Source organism: Filicampus tigris, chromosome 13 (genome assembly GCF_054856515.1).
Source record: "Filicampus tigris isolate MCC_2025a chromosome 13, RoL_Ftig_1.0, whole genome shotgun sequence".
NCBI classification, from domain to species: Eukaryota; Metazoa; Chordata; class Actinopteri; order Syngnathiformes; family Syngnathidae; genus Filicampus; species Filicampus tigris.
In genome coordinates this window covers 14,282,034-14,309,375 of record NC_141229.1, presented here as the reverse complement: position 1 = coordinate 14,309,375, position 27,342 = coordinate 14,282,034, and the positions used below count along the sequence as shown (strand labels likewise).

The window sequence follows — 27,342 nt, the reverse complement described above, 5'->3', positions numbered from 1 at the left end:
TTTATTAATGCTGAGGATTTTGCTGTTCTATTTGCTGATTGCACTGTTTTGCTAGAAATATGTTTGAACATTAAATATCTATTATTCAATATTCAAAAAAGATTTGCTAAATCCCTGTATTCTGTTTATTTTTTTTCTTACACACCAACATAATTGAATTTGGCATTTGCAGTAGTTTAGGATGTGTTGAAACTGCAATTCAAAGAATATCTATGTGCAGTGATTCATTGTCAGAAACTGAAAAAACGCATCTTAATGCATGTCAAATTTTATTGTGATGGCACAGTGTGAAGATTAATGTATTCAGCTACAGGATTATTACGTCCATGTAAAATACCAAGTCAGCTCTTGATCATCAACCAGCTCCTTACTGTGGATGTTGGAGGTTTGCGTTCTTATTGCCTCTTCAGTCCCATTTGAGTGATTCCAGTTTCCTTCATCACCTGGCAAACCTCTTTGCACAGTGACTTGTGATCCTGAAATGTGCTCCATCCTTACCACTTTCTTTTTATCCTCTTGGACTAGCTGTTTGGCACCTGTTCCTTCAAATTCATCTCCTGATCCATCCTGTGTGAACTCTCTTTCTTCAGACTTTTTCCTTTTAAGGGCAACAGTGTCAACTTCATGTCTGATCTTTTCTTCAAGAATCACACTTTCATAATCCTCCGCACCATTTTTTTCTTCTTTGCCATCCTTCTTGAGTATGTCTGCATTTTGCCACAAGATGTCATCACTGTGCACATCACGTCGGGGATTGCTCCGTCTTCTGACACGCAGTAAGCCTTCCTCTGCAACAAGTGGCTGATCTGAAACCAACAAGCCACTCCTTACGGACCCTTTGCAAAAAGACAAACATGTGGATTAAAAACAGACTTTAAAAAAAATACTGAAGGGAAAATAACTTGCGTACCTTCCATGACTGTTCTCTTTGACTTGGAGCTCACACACTGTGAATCGCAGCACTTGCAAATTGAATCCTCTCCTGAAAGGGCCTTCCACCTGACAAAAGATGCACTAAAATATGCCCCATCCACTTGGGGAAGACTGAACAAATTATTTCAGAGTTAATTCTCACCTATCCTCTATGTAAGTGCACGATTTCTGTGTTGGACCTGGCTCTTTTGATGTGGCAAATAATTTGCAGTAAATGCTGATCTGAACACACACAAGAGCTTAAGACACATTTGACTTTAGGACAGACTGAGCATGGCTACTGATTCTCACCTCACTGTCTGGGTCAAAAATGAACTGGAAGGCTTTGAATGAGAATCTCAGGGTCCCGTTAGCCTGTGAGATGAATTGGGAGGCCCCTCCAGGGTCTCGTTTGCTGTCCAGCATGCAACTGGGGATGGCATGAACGTGACATCACAAATGGAACACCAAGGAGAATAACGTGCAACCTGCTGTACACAAGCCATACCCCAAATTGCCAATGATTGTGTACTTGTGGGATGATGAAGAGAGACCGTCTGGTGAAGCATAGCAGTTGCTGATGTACAGTCGCCTTCCAGGGGGCAGATTTGGAGCAGAGACTTGGACATTAACCTTCTGACCAAGCTGGAACACTTGATTTTTGACCGGGTTGATCCATGAATCTGAGTTTGCCACACCGTTTACTGTGACATAATGCACTGAATGTAAAGCACCACCATATCCGTGTGTTGTATACATACCATCCATAAGATGGATTTGGAACTCATTTGGATGGCCTTTCAGAGTTTTATGCACAAGGGCAGTTGTCCAGGTGGGCTTGACTGCCAGTTGGTACACATGGTGGTACCTTGACAGATGGCATGAGAGATATGAGAGTCAGGTTCTCATTGCAAAATATGATCGTTTATTTTCAGTAAGACCGTGACAGGCTGTTGCAAATTCGATCAATCAGGCAAAATTGATATCTTGTCTTTATATTTTTAATGCTTTAGTGATAAACAACTCAACATTAGTATTTCCCAACACAAAAAAATAGCTACTATGACAACATAAAAATTTGATTAAAAAGTAAAAATCTTTTTCGAGATCCGTGCCTCAAGTAGGGGGACACGGCCTATGGCCTGCCAGTGGGGACGGATCTGATTACAGTACTGTACAGCTTTTGAATTCTAACCAGGCGGATATGCAGGTTAAATGGATGCAACTTCTGCCATCTAGTGGAAGAGCATTTAATTGTTTTGCCTGCCACTTTACATCACTGACATGGACGAACAAAAATGTAATTAAGTGAATTGAATAAATCCTTGCGACACACCTGCGATCCCTCACAACACACTAATGTGCTGCGGCACATAGGTTGGACCTCTGTGATGTGTGTGTTGAATCACTGCTCTAGACCAAAAACTACTAGAAAAGCATGTCATAGAAAACCACAATGTATCAAAGGGCATTTCTATTACGTGGTACAGGTAATTACATACAGTAGGACAGTATGACTTGTTGTCATGTGTGTTCTTTCAACCACATTGGTAAAACATTTTTACAATTTTTTTTTTTTTTAATCACTTCAGTAATCTTTACTAGATTTTTTTTTGTGCTGATTTTGAATCTGCCCTAGTGGTTTTTTTCTCAAGGACATCAGGTTTTCATAACAATAATATTTTATATATTTAGTAATATTTAGGAATTAAGGGTTGAGTTCAGTAACTAGCAAAACATTTTTCTGAAACATGTTAGAAAGCAAGGTCAAGTCCGTACTGAGAACCTTTTATAGGTCAAAATTAAAAACAAAAAATGAAGATCTCAAAAACCTGCTGTGCTGGGGGTAAAAAAGGAAATCTCTTTTAAATCTGCATCAAAACTACATTTAGGGACTGATTGAACATATGAGATAAAAACAAAAATTGGAAGAAAAAAAATCTCATTGATTTACATACGGTTTACATGTTGACCAGTTAAGATACTTTTGTTCTCTTTGCTTTGCCTATGAATGTCTTCAGCTGTTTGTAAATGTTTTTAGGTGTTGTGCCTTTGGTTGTATGAAGCACAGTGAGTTGCCTTGTGTGTGAAATGAGAAATAAGGGTCCTCACTATACGTGTCCCTCCGTTTATTCGTTTTATTTTCTACACACGTAAGTATATTGTACTTCTACTTGAGTACAGAGTGTGAATATCATACGTCTTCATACCTTTGATAACGACATTCAATGTCGACGTCAATCCGAGGCGCGGCGCTTGGAAACCTCTCGGTTGACGGTTCATAATGGAGAGTTAATTTGTAGACCAGGAAGTCGCGCAGCGACTGCCGTGAGGGGGAAATAAAGTTGTCATATGGAAGCACAGTAAGTATCGATGGCATGCATACCTCTTGTCGGGAGCCACACGCCGTCAGGGGATAGGTGAAGAGCAGGTCTCCATAGGGTCTCAGGACACCGTTGCTTCGGCAGCTTGGGCCCAATTGGAGCTCCGACTCTTCCGCGCCGAATCCGTAGAAAGACGGCTTGACACGGACGACCAAATCGAATGCGGAGCAGGTCACGGAGACGTCAGGAAGGTATGTCAAGCCCAAGCGACTACTTTCTACTGCTCGGTCGTGGTCAGGCAAACCGCCAGTGTGTTTGCTCACTTGGATTGTGTGAGGTTTGGATTTTTGGGTGCCCAGTTTGGTTAATTGATGTCGTTTTAGGGAAGACGTTGTGCGGTCGGTGCCCGTTTTGCAACAGCCAAGGCCGAAAAGTAATAAAGCACAAAATAAAGTGGAAAGATGTCCCGTTGTCATTGTCACGTTCCGTCTTTCCTCGCAGGTGCACGTAAATCCAAGTATGGTCACAGCTGGAGGTTATTAGAGGTGATAGATTTAACCCCCACCCCCATCCCTCCAAAAAAAGAAAGGAAAAAAAAATACTATGATTAGAGTACAATATAGGCGCCATTTTTGGAAAATTGTATTTTATAGGTAGCCTATTTGTTTTCAATAAATAAGTAACCCCCAATTTTATCCTCCTCCCTAAAACATTTCCTTTTTTTTCTTGTAACATCTTCAAGAAATGATGATACATATTCTATACACGTTTTCCATGAATAAAGGGGGAAATGTGAGAAGAATCCTGGGGATCAGGAAAATCCAAATAATTAAAAAATATTTAAAAAGAATGAAGGTTAGAAAGAAAAAAACATCTGTTTATATGTGAATATCTGAGTGCCGAACTGCGAATATGCTGGGGTCGACTTCCCCAGTCACCGCTAGATGACAGACATACACTGACGCAGACATAGTTTACACTGGGTCTTATACTGCCCGCCGTGAGTAAGCCTAATATTTTTGCAGATTTGGAATGATGTGCAGGACAAATACCCCAATAATATTAAAATAGACCGGCTGTTCGGGAAAGCCAACGCATTTCCATGTGGCCAGCACGCCCCTGTATCATACAGGCTGGTATGTCGCAGATGTTCACGTGTGGAAAGGCCATCCCTCCTCCGTCCGCGAGAAAGCGGTGTTGCTGTCTCCATTGAGCGGTGACGTAAAACGAGCTGTACAACCGTTTTGTTAGTGAAGAATTGAAGATTTACAAATGAGAAGTCATTATAAATACTCACACAACATTAACAACCTCGTGTTTGAATCGCGCATACATTTGTGGATCTCAAAAAGAAGTGACAATCCAAGCAGTCGAAAGAACATAGCAGTACAGTAAAGGATATTTTCAGTAGTACGGTATATAGTACATAAACAGTATTGAGCCGGTTTGAATGCATGGCCGGTTAGCTCAGTTGGTTAGAGCGTGGTGCTAATAACGCCAAGGTCGCGGGTTCGATCCCCGTACGGGCCACTTGCTTTTTATTTTAGTTTGTTTTGTCCATAATTGTTTCAAGAGCTCCAAGAATTCATTTGAACATTTCGTCAATTTATGTTGGTTTTGACATTTGAAGAAATCCTACTAAATAATTTATTTAGAAGACCAAGTCATTGATTAAAACTGCACAAAAAGGGAAAAATATTTTTGGGTAGCATAAAAAAGCTCCAGGGAGGAGAGGCCGACGTGCGTAAAAGTGTATCCGAGCAAGAGTCACCTTTCCCGGGCAGCCAAAAGTGCAGTGGTGGCAGCTTCCAGCAGACCTGGTAGCATAAAAGTCTCAGTTGAGCGTAAAATAACGTCTTCAACAGTCACAACAACAATCAGGCAAATCTGTGTCCCCAAACAGCTTTTACGATTATGCAGATTTTTTATTGACACTCAACTCATTCAAGTACAAATATTAATTGGACAATGTCAACGATCACGGCTGTACTTTTACAGTCATATAAAACTGCAATGCATCACAATTCGTGTGTCTGATAGTACTTTAGCTACTTCACAGCACAAGTGAGGAAAGTATTTTACATTTTACATTAATTTAGCCAACCCCTTTTTGTTATTCATGATTTTCATTAAGTTATTGGTTCGCTAATTAGGATTACATAAATCATAAATCATCATCAATCAAAATCTGAAAACGTTTTTATCAATTAAAATAATGCACTGCAGGACTTGAATATAAAAAGTCCATTCACATTTGAACTTTTTTTTTTTAGAGACGGTTCTCGCTGCTCAAGAGGCATGTAATTTCGCATTTTATCCACAAAGAGGCGTGCTACCACAAGCAATAATGGATAACGAGCACTTGGCTATTTCACTCACCTTTAGTGGACGTAGAACACCTAAAATGTTGTATCTGCAATTGAAAAAAAGGGTGATAGTTTTGAACCCGCAGCACGGTGGCTTTGAGTTTCAGTACTGATATGATTTACAAATATCCCCAAAATTAAGAAATAATACATATAAGTTACTAATACGTTCAAATTACATCTGCTATAGTCATAGTAGTGAAAACTATGGGAAGACATAACATCTCAAGTAAAAAATAAGTCAGCCGTATGTCATTTTTGACAGGTAAAGCTGTCACCCGGCCTGTTCCACTTCTTTTAGGGCTGTGTCTGAGTGGTGGTGTTTTTAACCTCTCAGGGGAGCAATAAAAAGTGTGTGAATAATTCACATTTTCTGCATGGCCTCTGGTGACTGGACCCGTTTTGAAACCTGCTCGGAGACAGGATGTACAGGTCAAAGGTTAGTGCAAGTGTCACAGAGGTCGTGGGGAAAAGGAGGGCTCTTCTTGTACAAAACATGGTCACATCCAAATCACCCAAATTCCCTCACTGCCGACTGTGTGATACCCCTCGGGAATCCTCCATGGGTCATGTGACTAACACGAGTACTCAGCCGAGGTGAAACCCACGCCCCTCTTTCCTTTCTTTACCATTCTCACACATATGCTATTATAACAATAAAAGACAATGGTGGCCACTTGACGTTACGATGGGGGTAGGTGGTGAAAGAAGGAGTGGGCTCTTATTAGTGTTAAGCATTGTTACCCCAATAAAGTCCCTGCTGAGGAAAAATAAGATTTTAAAGACACAAGAGGTTCTTGTCGTGGTACCTTTTGGCACCAATCAAAATGTTACGATAGCAAACAAGAAGGCAGTCTGCTTAGATTTCAAAACAAGTTTGCCTATAAAAATATCATTTGAGAACTAAAAGATAAAAAAAATAACAAATACTCTAATTTGAGCTTTTTATATCTTTTAAAGTTAAGGTACAGTGTTTGTTTGTTTGTTTGTTTTAGTTTTATTGCTTTGAATGTTTTCCACCTTACTTTATGTACTGTAAATTCCAGTGTATACCTTTATCTTCTTTTGCCTGGGTGTTACAAAAATATCCATCCATGGGGAACTGGAGCCTATCGTTGCTGATTTGACCATGAATTGGTCACCAGTCAATCCCAGGGCAAATATACGGTAGCCGACTGGTTAGCACGTCCGCCTCACAGTTCAGAGGTTGTGGGTTCGATCCCGGCTCCGGCGTCGACTCCGGTGTGGAGTTTGCATGTTCTCCCCGTGCCTGCGTGGGTTTTCTCCGGGTACTCCGGTTTCCTCCCACATTCCAAAAACATGCATGGTAAGTTGATTGGACTGTCTAAATTGCCCCTAGGTGTGATTGTGAGTGCGGATGTTTGTCTCTGTGTGCCCTGCGATTGGCTGGCAACCAATTCAGGGCGTCCCCTGCCTGCTGCCCGAAGACTGCTGGGATAGGCTCCAGCACTCCCCGCGACCCTTGTGAGAACCAGCGGTATAGATGATGGATGGATGGAGAAAACCATTTGTATTCAAATTCACATTGTCACTGAGTAGAAATGAAACCCGTGTAGCCCGCACAAAGGGCAGGCAAGTCAACCACTACACCCTCAGTGACTTGATGCAAAATCTCCAGAGAAATAACTTAATGCCTGAGCAGCATGCTTAACCGAGTTCTTACGAGGTTTGCTGCTATCTCTCACGTCTCATCTATGATGAATATACTGTAAAAAGTCTGCACACCCCCTGTTAAAAGTGCCAGGTTTTAGTGATATAAAAAATGAGACCAAGATAAATCACTTCAAACCTTTGTGCACCAATAATGTTACCCTATAACTTGTACAACCCAAATGGGGGGGGGGGTGCTTCTTTTCAAAAGGGGAAGTAGAAATAGATAACTGAGATAGTGTGGTTGCACAAGTGTGCATATCCTCTTAAAACTGGGATGTGGCTGTCAATTACATTCAAACTTGCCACCATTTAAAGTGCCTCTGTTTATCCCTATTTATTGCTTTGAAGCAGACGTTCGAAGGTTTTGCGCTAACACTGACGGGTATTTGAAACTGTACATATTTCCTTCCACCTTCACTAAGGCCCAATTCCATTACCTCCGTTTTTTATTCTTACTCTTACAAAGATGTTAAAAATTGATTTGCACAGCTTAAAAGTCATATTAATGGTGGAAAGAGTTTATCTTTGCCTTTTTTTTTTTACATCACAAAAACCTGGCATTTGAACAGGGGTATGTACTTTTTTTAACCACAATATGACAGCATTGCATTGCTTGGATTAAGTGTTGATTTGGTTCCAGGAAAATACTGTTATTTCAATGTGTGCTCTTTATGTAACTTTGTCCTCTTACTTCCATAATAATGACAACAAGTATAGCGTCATGCATGTGAACTCATGAAAGAACAATGCTAACAAGCCAGTTTTTACATATACAAGTCACCTGCTTAATTGAAATGTTAAAGGCTTCTATCATTTTATTTCAAGCCTCCGGTTTGATAGCACAGTATTCAGTTGGTGTTGTAGAGGGCGTGTCACCATCATGCGCTTGACCTCGGACTCATTGCCAAAGACAGATGACCGTCAACTAATCAATTTCGTTCACTCAGCTTGAACATGATACTGACACCTTTGTCCAGCCCACTGTGATGTGCGATTAAGGAGAAGGCCGAGCATGTGATGATCAAGATTGAAGCGGATCAATATGCTAGCCGCAGTGAGTGTAGTCTCCCTCCGGTGGCACAGAAGTTTGACCTGGTGTTGTCTGGCCATGAGACACTGGTAACCTTTAGCCTTTTCCTTGCAAGGGAGCATGAAAAGCGTTGGTCGTAAAAAATACTATCTTTACATGATCTCTTTTTCTTTGACGCACAGATCATTGGGAGTTTTCACTCATTGCTTCTTCCGTTTCTGTCCGACAGTTCTGCTGCAAGTGTGGTCAAAAGTATTTGATCCAAACGTGGAGCAAATTATTGCGTCATATTTTAGAAACCCCAACTGCTCCATTTTGACTGTTTGTGTTGTATTCAAAGATGCTGTACACGCCTTTCACTGTTACCCAACATGCGGAGTATTAGTATGGAAATGAAATAGCCACCAAGGGTTCTGAGTTATTTGCACCCCCATTATCATACAAATGCTCGGACCTGTACTTACCAATACAATAGTGTTTGATGAGTTTCTCAACTGTTTTCTGTAGTATCTGCTAACAGCAGGTCTGCAATAGTGCTTGACAAAAAAACAAAACACTGATTACTTGTCTACACGTAGCCGGGGTTTTTTAACAACCGTACCCCCCCCCCCGCGCGTTGGAATACACATTAAAAAAACGCATCCACACGAAACCGCGGAAGTGCGTTTTCAAACGCATGCCAAGCCTCTGGGTGGCAGTAGTTAGCCAAATACTGTCCATTCTGAAAAAACTTCAGTCCTTTGACGTCACTTCTACGAAACCAAAAACACGTTGCCAAACTCGTTCGGGAGAACCGACAAGAGGTCAGAATTGCTTTTAAACCTTTCAACGAGAAGCAGTGGTTGGTAGCGGACAAATAAGTAAGCAAAAAGCGCATCGAGAATGGCAATAACCAACACAGCGCCGCGAGAATCCATGTTGACTTGCATTAAAACACAAGTGAGCAATGACGTCAAAGCATTGTTGTCGCATGGTGACGACGTAAATCTCCGGCGTAACCGTCCACAGCTAAACGCGGATCGGAGGTATCCGGAGATATCCGCAAATCTCCGCAAATCTCCACTGCGGCTGGAGTTTAGCGTTTTCACTGAAAAAACTCCGGGGACGTGTGGATGATAGGGCTAACCGCAGGCTTACATCCGGGGTTTTCAAAACCCCCGGCTACGTGTAGACAGGGCCCAATTGCATGAAGTAAAGCAACCTATCATAACTAACCTCAGCAGATTTGAGAAAAAACGTTTTGATAAGAGTATAACAAAACCAGTAAATGCAATTATGAGAAAACATGAAATCCTTAAGGTCCACTAATGTATGTTAATCATTTTATTTTACATTACAGTGCAGCAACTTAATTTGAAAGCAAGATGACCCTGACTGGCCACAACATTAGGTGCATTTGTGCAATGTAACAAGGTTTGATACAAACCGGTATCAAAAATTCAACCTCTCACAAAAATGATAATGCTTAGTGGGATTGAAACAGTCAAAAAAGGTTTGGGGGTGTAACTTTACTGCCACACAAATCTTAGTATGATAATCAATGTAAATTAAATGTAAACACAATAATAAACAGAACACTATTATTTTTAAAGCCAGCATTTTTGATACCACATTTGTATTATTGTCTCATTAAATGCATGGATGTGAAGTGCCATTCAACTCTTTCGAATCAAATTGAATCAAATAAAATCAGATTTTTTTTGTATCGACTCGCTGTCCAGACAGAGATAAACAGGATATACTATCTGAACAGGATAAGCGACATAGAAAATGAATGTACGTACAGTTGCAAGTAATCACAACATCTCAGTGATCTGTGTGTGACCAAAACAAAGCGATCTAAGAGCTTGCTTATCACCACTAGTGGCCCCCCAGGAACAATTTCCGATAAACGGAGCTGGAAGTACAATAAACCCCCTCCATCTCAGGTTCCGGGTTCACAGTCACACTGTTTCCTGGATTTTTTTTTTTTATTCAATAACTCAGTAGTGTCGTTTTGATGTAATCCCACTTTCCGCCACTGGAGGCAGCACACTATTATTCAACTTCAGAAAGCTACAACTGTACGTTCATTTAGCAATTTACATCACTGGGTATGATTATTGATGCATGTTGTGAAATGATAAGTTTGTTAGGTTGTTTTTTATTCAAGGGATTTGTTGACTGCATGATTATGGAATGGGATGATGTCGGATGGTACACACTTACCCTGTTTGTATAGGCTATTTATCTTATCTATTTTCTCAATACAGAAAATGTATTCAAATACCTGCAGTATTTTAAAGTGTGTTTGAAAACCTAAAAAAATTAGTGCCATAAGTTCTGTAAAAACATGCCTGGGGCTTATTTCAATAGTGCATTTCTAAAATGCGGATTTCACTTATTGAGGGAGTGGTATGGAACATGACCCGCGATAGAGGGGGGTTACTGTATTGAAAAAGAACCAAGTAACTAAAGTTAAATGTTTGGATTAAGGTAGTTTTTTTTTATTTAACATTTTGCACTTTTTCTGCAGTTTTATAACCTAGTTATCAGAGCTGGGCACTTGACCCTTTTCTGCCGGTCCGGCCGCAACCCTCCACCCTTATTCATAAAAATGATCTAAAATCCACTTCTGGCCATACTCAGTCCAGACATTTGTCGCCCCCCACCCCTCCGCCCCAAAAATGGGCATCCGGCCGGGTTGGAGGGTCCGACCGGTCCGGCCCAGGGACGGACTGCCCAGCTCTGCTAGTTATATTTAAACAGCTTTGACACCTTGGTTCAGGTAACTGTTTAGTTTCATCATTGTTTTAGTATCAGCTTGATTTTTTGGATTTATTTCATTTAATACTTTTTCTTATGCTTCAAATTATTTCGATATATCTAAAGGATTTTATTTGTTGTTGCACTTTGTCGTTTTTGCACTAGAGATGATCAAAATATGCAGTTTTCAACCACTAATAATATTTCAGATTATATTTTTATCATTAGGATCATAATCATTTTACAGTAAATGCATAGTATTGTGGTGCTGAAGAAAAGGAGGCACAGGAGGTACGTACGTCACAAAAGTTATGTTTACTGAACATCTCTTAAGGGAACTAACGAAACAGACGTTGCAACCACAAAAAACACCTCGTCCCCACACATCACTCAACCCTTAGTTCCATGGAGGAATTATGACAGCAAACACCACAGTATACTCTTTTATTTTTGGAAGTTTTCAGTAGACACAGAATGATAATTATTCATATAGTGCTTTTTCACTTGTGTAAGTGTTGCATAAGTCTGCTTTTGTAGCGGAAAGCGCTTCCTTTTGAAATGAAACATCCTTACATGGGTAAAGAGCGTTTATAATAGGTGTTTGTATAATCAATAATCAATAGAAATGGTGACCCAAAACAGATTTTTGCTTAGTCAGTGATGGGGCAGATGGGGTGAGATGTCCGTCCCCGCCTCTTATGCAAATGAGGAGGTTTACCGGAACTTGCTGGAGCTGTTCTGCTGCAGACATTTCGTAGGCCCCTCCCTACATTTTGTGGTGGTTATAACAGGATTTCGACTGGCGCGAAAAACGCACTGCACGGCATTGCATGCATGTAGCGGGGCGGAACCGCAGCCAACGACTTGTTGGCTATGTAGTATGTAACTAAAAACAAAGCAAAGAAAAATAAACTACGAAAAAACTCGGCTCGGCGAGGTTTTCGGTTCGTGGACTTGACCAGGTTTTTGGTTCGTGGACTCAACCAGTGGATTTGTCTTTGACCTGAATTTTCCGAGTCGGTGAGTAGTAGTTGTGGCCTACATTTGTGAAAGTTAAAGTTGGCCGACGTGAAGTTAAGTGGAGTTTCCACGATGTGGTTTGTGGTCGTTCGAATTCTGAACGGACTGGTCGCATCGCCAGTCTAGTGTAGTTACCGCCGAAATATATTTATAGAACATTGTGTAGTGTAACACATGTAACACTGTAACAATCAAATCGTTAGCTGTGTCGGAAGTGGTCTGTGCCGACAAAGTGGCTAACTTACTGCAATGTTTCCTTCAGGTTCCAAAGGACTAAACTCAAAGAGGATTTTTGTTCGATTAGCAGCCTAACAATGGAGTTTGACTGTTACCAGCACTATTTTTTCGATGACTTTGACACCGAAGAGGATTTCTACAATTCAACCGCACCAAGCGAGGGCATTTGGAAAAAGTTCGAGCTGCTGCCCACCCCTCCCATGTCGCCCATCCGGACTCTGCAGAGCGGGGACGGCAAACTGAGCTGGCTGTCCCGAGTCCTGGCTCAGGACGACGAGTGCGAGGGTCAGGGGCTGTTCCGCAACCTCAGCTCCATCATCATCCAGGACTGCATGTGGAGTAGTTTCTCAGCCAGCAAGCAGCTGGAGAAGGCAGTCCACGGCAGGCAGTCGGCTCCGCTTCAGGCTCCGGGAGCTCCCCCGGGCCCACAGAGCGCCTCGAAGCCGAGCAAAGCGCACTGCGTCTCGCCGAGCGCTCATCTCACCACCTCGGCGGCGGAGTGTGTCGACCCAGCTGCCGTTCTCACCTACCCGGCAAGTAGCTGCAGGAAGGCGGCGTCGTCTGGCTCCGAGTCTCGGTCCGACTCTTCCGGTAAGAGCGCTGCCTGACCTCAGAATTGTTGCCCTTCAAACAATGCGTAATGTTTTCAACATTGCATAACCATAGAGGGGGTTAAAACCTGAGCATTGTTTTACAAGCTGATAACATACCACATGCGTCTTGGGTTGTTTAACCCATCCCCCGTCACTACAGACCCCCCTTCCCCTCCCCACAAACAAACACACATGTAAATGCCCCTCTGTGTTACAATCAGAGAACTCCATAGGGGCTGGATTGGCTGAGCCCATGTGATTTATCAGCATTTGCACCACTCAGCAGCAAAGGCACTAAACTTTCAGATCTCTCAATTGGGGGACGCCTACTGCCACCAGGTCCACTCATTACAATTGCTGATGAATGTTCCTTGTGGTCCATGACAAAGGCTTGAATTCTTCTCTGCTCCAATGCCCCGAGGCTGCATGGGGGAAATAGTGATGTGCTTGCTTGACTGTGGAATGCACTTCCTATTGCCACCTAATTTGGATTGCTGCTGTCCCTAGCGCAGTGGTTCTCATCTCTACATGAGCAAAGAGACAAATTGGACAGGAGAAGAAACTCATGGCACACCACACAAAAAACTGAAATAATGATCATATCATTGATCTAAATTTACCCAAATGTTTACTTACTCTTTGTGATATCTGGGTCTGTTTAGTTGAACTGTTACTCTGTTGTTTGTTGTCTGGCAATAGTCTGTTACCTGAGAGTGGAAGAGCATTTAATTGTTACGCTTGTCACTTGACATTACTGGCATAGCTAGATAAAGAAAGATACATTATTTGTAGTAGGTACATTTCATTTTCAAACCATCTAAGTGATATTGGATAAACCACGTGCGGCACACTGATTGTGAATTACTTTTCTTTTGCAAAAGTGTTATGTTCAAATGAAATAAAAGCTGTCCCTGTGAATAATTTACAGACGATGAAGAGGAAATTGATGTTGTCACAGTGGAGAGCAAGCACAACCAGGCCCGACTGGCGAGTGTCCGCAAGCCAGTGACCCTCAGGGTGCGTGCGGACCCCTGCCCCAAACGCTTCCACGCCTCGGTTCACCGGCAGCAGCACAACTACGCTGCCCGCTGCCCCGACTCGGAGCCTGATGAGGACGACGATGAAGATGAGGAGGAGGGCGACGAGGAGGAGCTCGACAGCAAACGCACGTGCCCGGAAACCAGCCGCCCGACCTCGCCCTCGGGAAGCTCCTTGAACTCTGATGCAGAGGACACAGACCGCAGAAAGAACCACAATTACTTGGAGAGGAAAAGGAGGAACGACTTGAGGTCCAGGTTCTTGGCCCTCCGAGATCAGATCCCAGGTCTGGAATCCGCCAAAACCCCGAAGGTTGCCATCCTGATCCACGCCGCAGAATACCTCAAGGAGCTGCACGCCAAGGAAAAGCGACAGCTGCAGGAGCGCAAACGCCTCAAAGCCCGGCAGCAGCATCTCCTGCGCCGATTAGCTGCACTGAAGCGTTCATGAACCGCCAAATAAGAACTTTTGTCACTTTTGGAAAGCCACAATTTTTATATGAAATTCCTCGTGTTAATAGCCTTCCGTTCTGTTTGGAATATGTTCATTTTGTAGAGGAATTGTTGCCCTGAGCCTGTTATTGACCGTTGGCTTGTCATATCTCAGTGTGTGGGGTTTCTTTCCTGTTTTGCACAGTTATGCAGTGAGGATAATGCAAAAGATGTCTGTCGTTTGACAGACAATATTTTCTTGTATTCTGTGTGTGATGGCAGCTGGGGGACTCTAGTGTGTGTTAACTGGCGTGACACATCCTTCAGAGGCATGTGTGGAATCGAGCTGAGATGACTTCATTCCATGGTTGCACATTCGTAATGGAGTGGAGTGCCGTGTATGGTGCGAGTGTGTGAGCTGGTTTGTTTGGTTTGTTCATATTTCTCTGTAAATAATGGCATATTGCTCCCCGTTGGAGGAGTATAACAAAATCATCAGGTGTTGCTGAGCTTTACTTTTCTGTTTGATTGCCCACCAGGCATTGAGGAGCCTCTATTTTGTTTAAGAAAATGTGGAGTAAAAAAAAACAAACAAAAAAAGTTGGATAAGTAGCACTGCTGTACTTTATACTCACACGTCACTTTGTGAACGCAACGCATCTGATGATTTTGGTTGATTCTAAAGCATGCTCATTCAAACAGCAACATTAAATTTTGATACCTTATTTGCATCCAAATGTGAAAGTGTTTCTTTTTTCACACGGGTAGACCCATTTTTGGTTGTTTGTTTGTTCTCAAAAGCAAAGTTACATTTGAACCGAAGAAACAGCAACCTCTTCTGTCGGCTGTTGGACAGGTCCAAGAGTAATGGAGCCAACTGTTTGATAACCTGCCATCTGAGTTACTACAGTGTATTGCCTTAAAGCACAGTGTTTATCGGCAAGCTGCTGGCCAACACTCGGTTACACAGCTTGTCCTTCAGACTTGCCCTTGACAAGCATATGCACAATACTGCTGAGCATCTTCTTCTCTGCAGTGGCTACTGCTTGGGTGTGCTCTGATCAAGGTTACACTCGCACACACATAAATTCACTTTTGGCATCTATAGAATAGTCCCAGGGGAGTGTCAATATGGACCTCTACTCCCATCCAACAAGATGCTATTTAAAGGCATAAAGTTGTTGAATGGCACTACAGGTCCATGCTTCCTTTTTTTTTTTTTTTTAAAGATCTGTAAGTACAACCTACAGCTTGTACATGAGTACATGAGTACAATGAAAAAAAAAATCGGCCCAATTTGAATGTAAAAAAAACACCAAACCTGAGGAAATACAGCCAATCAGAGACATAAGGTGCGACCAACAAGATGTCAATCGTTACTTGTGCTCACGTGGGCACCACCAGAAAATTAAAAAATAAAACTGCCCTTGTTTTCAGACAGACACTTCAGACAGAAGCAGAGTGAAGAAACAGTGAAAGAAGAAATTGGACAGATCCTGAGAAAAACATAAGAGTTGCATTTCAGAGTGCAGTGAACTCAAGTAGCTAAGAGGATTCAGAAGTAATATGGAATTAGCAACATTCCTGCTCAACAGGTAAATTTATCACCTCTTTCTGATTTTTATTTGATTGTAGGTTCCAAATAAGTAAAATTTAAGTTTAAACCAATAACAATTAGTGTTATAGTAACACTCTACAAAAATAAGTCATGCTACAAACATAGCAGCCATGGTTAACGTTAGCTTGTTTGCATTACACATTACGTACACGTAGAGCTAATCCCCCTCCATTGCTGTGGTTACAATCCAGACCATCCCCACAATAAGTGAAATCCGCGAAATAGAAATACCCTATTTAAATGCTCTTTGGGCATGTTTTTATAGCATTTACATCACTTGTTTTTTTAAAGGTCTTGAAACACACTTTCACAACCATACATACACATTTATTTAAACTCAGAGAGCAAGAGCAATGGTTGACACAAAAATATTGTAGCACCGATGTAACAGTGTACCGATCCATCTGTGTCTACAGTAAACAAATAATTTTTTTCCCTCTTTATCTTATCATCTCACAATATACATCAATAATCATGCCCAAAGATTTAATCAACCTATAGCCCTCACTGTTTGTAGACCTAGAAAGCAGGATTACAGAGGATGACATTCAATAATTTTCAACAAAAACAACATTAAAAACAAAGTTATTAACTTTCCAAAAAAATAAACATCCGTAAAATAGCATGACTGCGAACCTGAAACCCATGATGGAGGGAGCTTTACTGTACTTCAGCTTTACTGGACTGCATATCTCAAACACATACGTGAGGGACATTTCTTTGGTCAGAGACTTGCAGGGAGAGATCATTAAAGTGAGGCTAAATTCAAATCTTGCTAGCCACTTTAACAGTGCAAATTCTAAGCGGAAGTCAAGTCAAAAAATGTCTTTGGTTTGAATGTATTAAAACGGGTGTTTTTTGCTACTTAATTCATAGTCCACAAACACAATATTGATCAGAATACTGTGTTTAGACTAGAGGAGCCACATATTGTAAAGAACATTTTTGACATGACTCCCACTTTAACGTTTTTCAGGCATACATTTCAAAATAGTGGTTTTTTTTCCAACTATAAGGTAAGTACAATTCAGAAAACACAAAACATTTCACTGGACAAGCGGTCCTCAGTTTTGGAGTCCCGCCCCTAGTTCCCAGCAACGTAGCCCAAAATTGTGCGTAAATCAGAACACTTGATGCTCTCTCACTAATCTACACTAAGACAGAAATAAAGTCCTAATCACAGTAAATACCTGCATGAAAACCACTTGTTAAACACACAAAACAGGTACGACGCTAACTTAGCCTGACTTCTTGCGCCACGTGACGTACCTATTGTTACATCACTGTGCAAGCTAGTTAATTGCATGCAATTTAGAATAACCTCAAAACATCACAAGTCGGTTACCGTCGTCAACCAAGGACGCCCTGTACTGTGCTCTGTGACCCATGAAATTTGTGGGGTTGCGTGCTCGTATGCCCCTGTGTAAAATGATGTTTATTTGAAGGATTATCTGCTGTGTTTGAGTGGAGATACTTTCATGAAATTTCACACTTTCATAGATATTCATGTCTTGCATCTTACTCAATTTTCAGGGTGAAATCCTATCTGTCCGTCTGCCCCCATGGTTTCTTCGCCCCACTTCTCACAAATCATGAGAAAGCATCTATCCATCCATTTGCCACAGCGCTTGTCGTCATTAGGGTCGCGGGCAAGCTGGAGCCTATCCCAGCTCGCTTTGGGCAACAAGCGCAATACATCAAATGATGCCTTAAAGTGATGCAGCATTCCAGGAGTTTGGTTGTAATTCTTTTAAATGCTATTCCGTTTTCTACATTGTCGTGGTTCTGCTCCTAACACAGGAAGACTGTACTGTACATTTACTACAGTTAGTTCCTGTATGATTCCTTGTATGCTCGATAATCGTGTTGATGACCCCGTAGACGGGTTCCAGCAAGCCTGGTTAACTCTCGCTGTGGAATTCTCAGTCAGTTGCGCATTAAGCACAGTTTTGTTCAGGTACAGCCTGACGGACGAGCCCGGCACACCCTGCACTCCAACCGTCTCACACTTGTCTTTTGTCAAGGCCTTTTTGGTGGATGGTGTTTCACTTGCTTCCTGCGCACTTCCACCCCTCGGGACACATTTTCAGCAGGAACAAACTGAGTACAAAAATTCAACAACACACACCGAAATGATACATTTTGACTGTATTCTCACATTTGAAAAATCCCCACTATTTTCTTTCATAGTTTGAAAGAAATTTTAACATATTCTCGTGATTAATTCATTAGGGTTTTGTAGTAGACTGAAAAAATACAGCAACCCCTTTCCAGCGATGCCGTTACGTTCCCCATAATACCTGCAATAAGTGAAATTTAAATACTCAGTAGACATGTCTTTTTCTTTTTTTTACAGCATTTACGGCGCTTGTATTTTTCTTAAAGGTCTTTAAAAACAAAATAATACAAAAACATGTAAAAACATACATACACATATAAATGATATGCTAAATTGAGCGCAGGGCTGCAAGTAATGATTATTTAAATAAGTCTTTAATCTGCCTATTTTGCCAACTAATCGATCAATCGGATAAAAAAAAACATGTTTTAATTTCCAATCGGCTATTCAAAAACAGGACTATTTCACATTGACAGTGCAGAAAATGCACCAACATAAATGAATTATGATTCAGTTAATGGTTTGGTCCATAACATATCAGAAAATATGAAAAATGTGCATCAATGTTTTCTAAAATAAAAACAGATGTTTCCAAATGTTTTATTTTAATTGAACACAAAGATAATAAATCTGCTTTCATGGACGACTACAAAAATCAGAGAATATATATTATTGTTGGCTGAAGTTCCAAGGATTTGGACAATTCTAAGTTAAACAAGGTCTCCAAACGATTAATTGATTCTCATAGATAATCTTTGATTAATTTAATAATCCATTAGTAGTTAATTCATTGATTAATCATTGTACTTCTGACAGCAAGAGATGAATAAAACAAAAAAAGCAGTGTAACATGTACCAATCCCTCTATATTTAAAGTAAATAAATCCTGTTTTTTTTTTTTCCTAAACTAACCATTTTATCATTTCACAATATAGGCTACTGTACATGAATAATCATGCCCAAAGATGTACATTCCAACCTACAGCCGTTGCTTTCTTTGGGTTGTAAAAGCAGGATTACAGTGGATGACATTCAGTAAGCATCAACAAAAACTAGGCACTGTTGGTAACTTCCTGCTCGCTATAAAATTTACACCATCTCACAATAATACATTTTGTTTGCTGCCATCTAGTGTTCAAGAGTGGAATTACACCACAAACAGACGAGCATTAGACCAAAATAGTTAACTGTACAAAAAAATCTGTGAAATAGTGGGACTACAAAACTGGATCCTGGGATGGAAGGGGAATTACTGTACGTGATTTTCTTTAACTTCTAAAATACTACAATTTGGCATTGCAGTAAAATATCACACAGAGCCATCGTTTTTGTGTGACGCTTACTGTGTATTGAAAGTGACCAGCCACAATAAGAGAAGAAGAATACTGTACATTATACACACCAGTGAACAAAATTGTTGTGTGGCTGCATTTTTAGTATTTTCTTTTTTGGGGGGCACGGGGTCAATTTTTGTTTTCATTTGCAAACTACATTTTAAAGAAGAATATTTTATCTATCTAATCTAGTTCATTGAGCACCATTAGTAACTTCAAAACATCATATCGTACAAAAAATAAGTTTCTCCTGTGCAAGGCATTACCTGAACAAAATCCTTCAAATTTTAAAGTGGTTCTTGACAAAATGCAGACATCTGACATATGCGTCTGTCATATTAAAAATGTGAGCCATCACTTAATTTTGTCACCAGTGGCTGGATGGTTTAAAACTTGACTACACTAAGTGAAAGGAAAATATAGACTGATGAAGAGTCATGGTGGCTCCCTAGCAAACTTAGCAAACAAACTGCAAAATATTGTCAGTCTAGTCAGCACTTATAGACATAAATTGCCCTGCGTGTTCACTAACGACCAACACACACTTGACACACTCTTGTGTGTCATAATCAAACTTTCCAGAACGAGTACCAGTGATTCTTTTTGCCCTGAAAGACGCTCTGCTCTGCCGGTTCAACTCTACAAACTTGCCAGACCAGAAATTCGGCTCCCGAGTTTGAGTGTCGCCCACACAGAACTTCAGAAGTGCTCATGTGAGCACTTTCACACACACACGCGCACGCACTCACACACATGCACACATGCTCATGCGCACATGCACACACAGGCACGCACACGTCTAGAATGTATGCGCCTCTTTTATTTTAGTCTTCCCCATCTGGGAGCCACAAGGAATGATTTAATGAATGCAAAGCTTTTGACTTTGAAATGTCTATATTCTCGCTTCCCTTCGATGTGACATATTTGTCTGAATACACAACTACAAGTGTGTGTGTTCAGGGTGGGAACTGTGGAGAATGGATGATTTGGCTGTGTGGAGAGGGGCCCTTTTTTTTTTGCTTTGTACTTCCTCTTTCCACGCACTCTCAATCTTGTCTTTTTGACAATGTGCTTTTTTTGAGGGTGACACTTAGATGTGGCGCAATCACATACAAAGTGGTAGCCCGGTAGAAGAGTGACAATATGGGCTAATTTGACCTTTGACCCCAGCTATTTTAGACACTCGTGGCTTTATGCATTCAAAATCATTAGGGTTGTATCTCTGATATAGTGTTTGGCTCCCTGGATGTTTGTGATTCGACAGAAAGTCCTTAAAGCGGGAGTCAACCCAAACATATTTTTTTCAAGAATATGTTTCCAGCAGGCCCACTAGTTGAAACACGGCATTCTGATTAATTTTGCGTTTGTGGAATATAAGTTAAGCAGCAAAACGGCTGGCCTGTTTTCCGAATCTGAGCTGTGATCGGTCGTTGTGAGCAGTTGTGATGTCATTTTCAGTTGACAGAAAACAAAATGTCTGCCCCCAGAGATGGCTAAAAACGAGTGGATTAACACTTATTCCAAAAAGACAATATTTATCAGAATGCCCTGTTTCAACTAGTGGGCTTGCATAGAACATATTCTGGGGGAAAAAAATGATTGCGTTGACTTTTTCTTTAAAGTGTCATCTGGACTTGACAGAGTACTCATCACTTCCTGAGACTACAATGAGGGTATTTGGACTCAATCCCAACTAAATGCAAAAGTATGTGCACATTTGTGTGTTTTAATTGTATAGATTTAATCCTTACCAGGCATCGCGTCGGGTACCTGTTGGTTTTAATTTCTTGGTAGGATCGGGCGTGGGCGGAACAAAGCCATGCAGATTGCTGGCAGATCATGACCGGCAATAAAAATGAAGAATTACCAACACTCTTGTAACAGGCTGCGTTGATGTTTGCTTCGGAAACCGAGGGTCACGGTTAGATCACTGCTGCCAACGAAAATAGCATCTAGATGTTTGAGATGTACTCGTCTGCTTTCTGACTAAGGTTGAGGTGTCCTTGAGCAAGGCACTGACTGCCACCCAACCTTGACTCACTCATACGCTCCCACGCCGCTTGTTCCTATTAGAATCACGGGTAGGACGGAGTCTATCCCAGCTGACTTTGTGCAACAAGTGGGGCATTCCTTGAACTGTGACACAGGCCTCTATTTTTTCAGACAGCACATGTGCGCTCAGGAGCAAAAAGTGGCGCATCTTGATTTGCATGCAGGTGCAAGCCCCCTTCAGCATTTTTGGGAGTTTGGTTAATCTCTGCACCATGCTGGGCGTTCCGGCATACCGAGGGCGTTTCCTCTAACATGTGCCCGGCACACCAGACAATTTGGTGACAGAAGTTATAAACTAGACTTTAGACCAGCTAAAAGCAGGTCTAAGTTGTGGCGCAGCTGGTGTAATGCTATTTGGGTGGATTTGATCAAAGTGCCGGCAGACAGATTCTGAGCACCGCACATGTGTGTGCTGGATGTCGTTGTACAGTTTCCAAATCACCCCCACTTATGGGTGGTGGGCGGTGTCATTGTCACCAGTGATTTAAGTGGCAAAAATCAGTCTCAGTTCTCCACCTATTTGACTGCTGCCAGGTAAATTATGTGGTGAGTAACAGCAGATCTATTATAGATAATCAGTGCATACAAAATATAAATCAATACATAATTTTCTGTTTGAGTTTGACATGACCGACTGCATTTGAATGCACCTCATGTCCCGCGCGCATCGCGAGACGGCAATGTTTACAATCCCGTTAGCGGTTAGCCGCAGACTTGTGCCATATTATGAAATAAATGACGGCATCATTTATTTACAGTTTCTTAGCATCCTAAATCAGCGATTGAATATGATTTGGGGATGGCGTTGTATTGATGTTGGAAGTGTTGGAATGTTTTGCAGGTCTCGAGGGCATAAGGCCAATTAGCAATTTACAAAACAACTACTTATTCAGTCCGTGTTCATTTTATCTTTCAAGAAGGTATCCAATGTAAATAAAGACTCACACGATTGAATTGTATCGTCTGTTTGTCTTTTCCATGTCTTAAGTTCAGGAATCATACAATGATCAGATCTGGGCGGCTTTTCCATCCTCGCGGATGCTCTCGCCCGAGACGGGCGAGGGCAGAAAGGGGGCGCGGTCAAACATGCAGCCCTCACATTTATACTGTCTTCAAAATCTAAACATAATGTGGGCTGGTCTCCTCCCTGGCTGGCCCTGTCTGGCTGCAAGGCTGTAAGGCTGATCCTCTCCAGCTGGTCTCATGGTCAGATCAGGGCTCTAAACACTTTTAACTGATCATGCGATTTCCATAAATGTGTAATTGCCATATTGTTTTTTGGTTAACCTCTTGGCTAATACGAAGCCAATCATATAGATTTAGATCCTTCAGTAGCAACTATGTAAGGGCACTAAAACTGTGATAAGTTAAGCCAAAATGTTGAGAAGGTTAGTCATGCTAGCTTTCAGACCACCACGTGGGCAAAATTAAAAATAAAAGCTTCCTAAGGCTATGATTTTGGCGTTCATGATTATTTTGTAAGTTTTTATTTTGACGTTAGCTTTTTTGTTGGTGGCATGTTATGTCATGAGTATGTTTTCAGCTTCCTTGACATATCTTAATGATGTTTCCCCTTTTCAGGCGTTCTGTGGGCATGAAGCTTGTGCATGTGTGCTGATAACATCAACTTCACCTTTTCAGGCTTTTGAATTGAGCAATGACATAAATTGCATCTTTGTTCTTGGAACGAGGGAGGATGAAGTTTTGCAACATCCGTTGGCTTGTGCTGAATCTCTTGCCTCTGTAGTTTAAAAACACGCAGACACACACAAACACACACAAACCTTTTGGGCAATTTCTGCCATTGTTTACAGTTGTCTTCTACCTGGCCCAGCTTGCATTGTGTGTATAGGCGGTGTGAATAACGACCATAAAAATCACACCGCAGTTGTTTGGTTTGGGATTCTTCCTTATCACTGACCTGCATTTTGCAAATGTAGGACACACAATGAAGGCGGAAGATGAATAGGTTTATCTCGCGGTAACATCAAACTCACTGTGTGTAAATGGCAGGATTGTATTAACCGCTCATTGAGACGCTACGCAAAGAGATTTGTGGCTATGGCATGCTTGGCTGGAGGAAGAAGCCTTCTTGTCCTGAAACTTGCTCAACACTTAAACTCACACGCCCTTCCTTAAGTCTATTTTCAAGGGGCTGACGGTCAAGGAAGCTGCGGCAAACACAAGCGGGAAAAGATGCTCACGGCCATGTGGGGCAAAGGCGCACACACACGCGCACCCCCCCCCCCCCCACACACACACACACAGGTTAAAGGAAACTTTCTCCTGCCATACTGTACTCTCTCTCTGACTACTGACCCACATTCCAGCAGGATTGTGTCACTGGAACTGAGCCGGCAGCCACTACTCACGGGCATGCGAGTCATAATCTTTATCCCCCGTCTTTACTGTCCCTCCCTGTCAGGCTCTGCCACACTCCCCTTGGTTTCATCGACTTTATCAACATGCTATCTGACAGTCACAGTTTGTTGTTCGCCGGGTATGTGTGTACTGTATGTGTTTGCTGATCTGGGTCATGCTTCTTTGCTCAGTTCCTCCATGCGTGCGTGTCCCTTGCCCTCCCCGTCCGAAGGTCAGCGTTACATAACAGTGATGATTCAGTTGTAACAGCCTGCATGTGTTCCTCTTTCACGGGGCTGGAGTTTGGCTTGCGATGGTATTCACTTCAGCAAAGTCACGCTGCTGCCCTCAAGACCAAATAAACACACACACTCAGCCTCACAAGTTCCTGCTTTAGCACCTGTCGGGCTTTGTTTGACTTCCCGGTGTTTCCCACTCTCCACGAGGATATTATCTCACTCAGTGCCTTACATGACTTGAAAGATAATCAAATAAAACAGTGGGGTTAGTCTTGACTATATGGGCGAAACATTTGATTCAACCCTAAGAATTTTTTTGATAGTTTGAAATTGATTGTTGATTCCCGTATTTTCCGGACTATAAATCGCATTTTTTCATAGTTGTGCCGGGGGGTGCGACTTATACTCTAGAGCGACTTATGTGTGAAATTATTAACACATTATTGTCTGTATATCATTATTATTGCAGGTCCATCATCCCATGGGTGGGTTTTTGCGTCGTGCCCGCTGAAAATTCGCTATATACTAGGGCTGGGCGTTATGACTGAAAAGTATATCACGATATAAGAGTTTCATATTGGTCGATATCGATATGTATTGAAATTTTTTTTCTTTTTTTTTCAACTATTGAAAATAATGACCCCAAAAAAAATACATTTTGGTTATTTTATTTTAACATAATACTTAACCTTTAATAAAAGGTCAATGTAACTATGAAAGAGTGAAATAAACTGGTCGATATAAAGATTAAATAAACTCCATTTTAAAGATAATGTGCTTAGAAGGGCTGAGAAATGTTTGAAAAACTGTCACAATCTAAGTATTTCATATCAGTCAATATTGATAATTATTGATTTTGTTTTAAACATTTTCTTTAAATAACAGTTAACTGTTTTTTGTACATCACTATGTAGTGTAATGTGCAGTTTGTCCTCCATCAGTGCATTGTAAATGATTATTTGCATTAGGTCTAGGTCTACCCCCAAAAAGTTGTTGCCACATATATTAGCCTTCATTCAATGTTCATCCAATGTAAGTGAATGAATACTCTCTTGCAGTGCATACATCATCGTTGACCAACCGTCTTAGGACTACTTTATCTTTTTAGCGGACTCATTATTGCCGTAGTCCATTCATATTTTACTTGCTTGATTTTACCTTGAGTGCGATGTCGGTGTCGGATAAGGTTAACTACTGTTAGCATGTCAAAGACAAGAACTCATCTATTTGTACACTATGGCTCCATCCACGGGTTTTTAATAGGGTTATCATGCATAATATCATTTAATTGCTTCTTCTTCTTGTTTGGAGGCGGAAGCGCGCTGCCTACATCACGCACCATGCTGCGATCGGGTTTGTTTTTCTTTTTTTCTATTGAACGTTTTATCGAAGGTATTTTCTATTGGTATCGTTCACGTGTCAATCGCGATACATATCGATATTGAATTATCGGCCTAGCCCTACTTTATACAGAACACTTCAAAGCATTCCTGGGCATGTTGTATATGGTTAGAAAACTGAGTTTGAGTAGATTCGAATGATACCAAACATTATAATATACAATCATATCTGCAGGCTCGGCGAGCATTTAAGTCAAACAATCGCTAACACACAAAAAATAAGGAACTCACCATTTCAGCCTCATAAATGTCCGACACAATTTCATAATCCATCATCAATGATCATCTTACATCGACAACGATCCAGTAAAAGTATTCCAGTAATACAGTTAGTCCACAACAAACCTGAGATGCACGTCCTTCGATGGCTTTAGCAAAACGAGATTTTAAAACATAGGCAGGACCTTATGTTTGATTGATTGCTTACTTGATCCAATAAACAAATGCTTCCCGTGTCAGGAGGACATGCATAAATAGTACCACCCCTGCATATGACGATTATTCAATTGTGTTTGCAGACACAACCATGCTTGCTAAGATGGTGATTGACGCATTCAACGGCAAATAAAATTCTTAAAAAACAAAACAAAACATGGAAACTCTTTTGAAAAAAAGCTAATGGGTCCTTTCTTTACATTAATTTATGTCGGGCATATTGTTGGACAGCTAAAGAGGGAGAGACGTTTCGAGAGACGTTTCGAGTCTGTTAGCAGTTAGCAGCAGATGCACGCCTCTTCGTCGTCATGTACGTGCCGGGATTGAGCTAGTTGTTGAGCTCTCTGGATTGGAGTGCTTTTAAAGCCACGTTGTTCCTTATCACCGTGTCCAGTCACGCTCTTTGATTTGAGTGACTGTGTGGATGAGGCGCTCCGGTGAATCCCCCCAAATTCACATACAGTCCTAACTCCGCAACATTACCATAACTTTCTTGTAATTCTACATGTATGTGCAATTGTATTATTTTGATTTATATGGACACATTTATTAGCGTTACGCGACAGAGACAACTTGGCTTCCGGGGAGTGGAGGGCGGGGGCGTTGTGTAATATAACGTAAGCATACCGTTCAGCCTGTTGTTGTCTCTACTGTATTTTTATTTTAAATTGTTCATCATTTCAATTTTAAATGACGTCTGTTCTTGTTGGATTTTATCAAATAAATTTCCTCCAAAAATGCAACTTATACTCCAGTGCGACTTATATATGTTTTTTTCTACTTTATTATGCATTTTATGGCCGGTGCGACTTGCACTCCAGAGTGACTTATAGTCCAGAAAATACGGTACTCAGATTCTTCGAGCAACTGAGGCAATATGAACAGTATTACTATTATTATTAAATCTATGGCAAGCCATTTGTGCATTTATGCCACATAGTTGATATTCATTTTAAGATCAATGTTTTAGCACACTCTTTGGGTTCTGTTTTCCTGACCGGCATAAATCCTGCGCGACGCGTCGCATGTAGTGTAACTCTGCGCAAAGGCAAGTTAGACCCAATGTTGGTAATTTCAACGAGGAACTCGCTGCCCCTGGGCTGGCGGTCCACCGAGCCGTGCTGGCCAACTGCTGGGCTTCCTGCCGGGCTTCCTGCCGGGATGGCTGTCGAGGGAGTCTAAAAAAGTGTTAGTGTCTCTAAATGTTGGAAAACACTGACCAAACCGCAACAAAATTCATATGCACATCCCTTTATGTCCAATCATCCTGTGAAAACAAATAAACAATTGGCCCAAAAGTGGTTCAGATAATGGATGGATGGATGGATGGAGATAATATGCGTTTCCCTCATAGGAGCTCACAATGAATGTGTTTATGCTGTTTTGAAGCCTTACAACACAAACATTTGACAAA

General features: G+C 41.3%; 2 protein-coding genes and 1 non-coding gene across 3 annotated transcripts; 2 read left to right on the top strand and 1 right to left on the bottom strand.

Moving 5' to 3' along the window:
- Positions 1-252: 252 nt before the first annotated feature.
- On the bottom strand, positions 253-3,784 carry LOC147137696 (zona pellucida sperm-binding protein 3-like). The gene is made up of 8 exons (XM_086050525.1): positions 3,299-3,784; positions 3,123-3,235; positions 1,674-1,780; positions 1,421-1,595; positions 1,225-1,342; positions 1,076-1,155; positions 911-999; positions 253-836 (listed from the first exon to the last, which is right to left on the bottom strand). Exons 1-8 carry the CDS (start codon positions 3,710-3,712, stop codon positions 319-321), a joined length of 1,614 nt encoding a protein of 537 aa, XP_085906651.1. The 5' UTR covers positions 3,713-3,784; the 3' UTR covers positions 253-318.
- Positions 3,785-4,692: 908 nt separating this feature from the next.
- Positions 4,693-4,766, top strand: trnai-aau (transfer RNA isoleucine (anticodon AAU)). Its single transcript has one exon. It is a non-coding gene; the product is annotated as a tRNA-Ile (tRNA).
- Positions 4,767-11,791: 7,025 nt separating this feature from the next.
- LOC147137694 (protein L-Myc-1b-like) lies at positions 11,792-15,101 on the top strand. The gene is made up of 3 exons (XM_086049491.1): positions 11,792-12,071; positions 12,334-12,899; positions 13,830-15,101. The coding sequence occupies exons 2-3, from the start codon at positions 12,386-12,388 to the stop codon at positions 14,387-14,389; spliced, it is 1,074 nt and encodes a 357-aa protein (XP_085905617.1). The 5' UTR covers positions 11,792-12,071; positions 12,334-12,385; the 3' UTR covers positions 14,390-15,101.
- Positions 15,102-27,342: the final 12,241 nt, after the last annotated feature.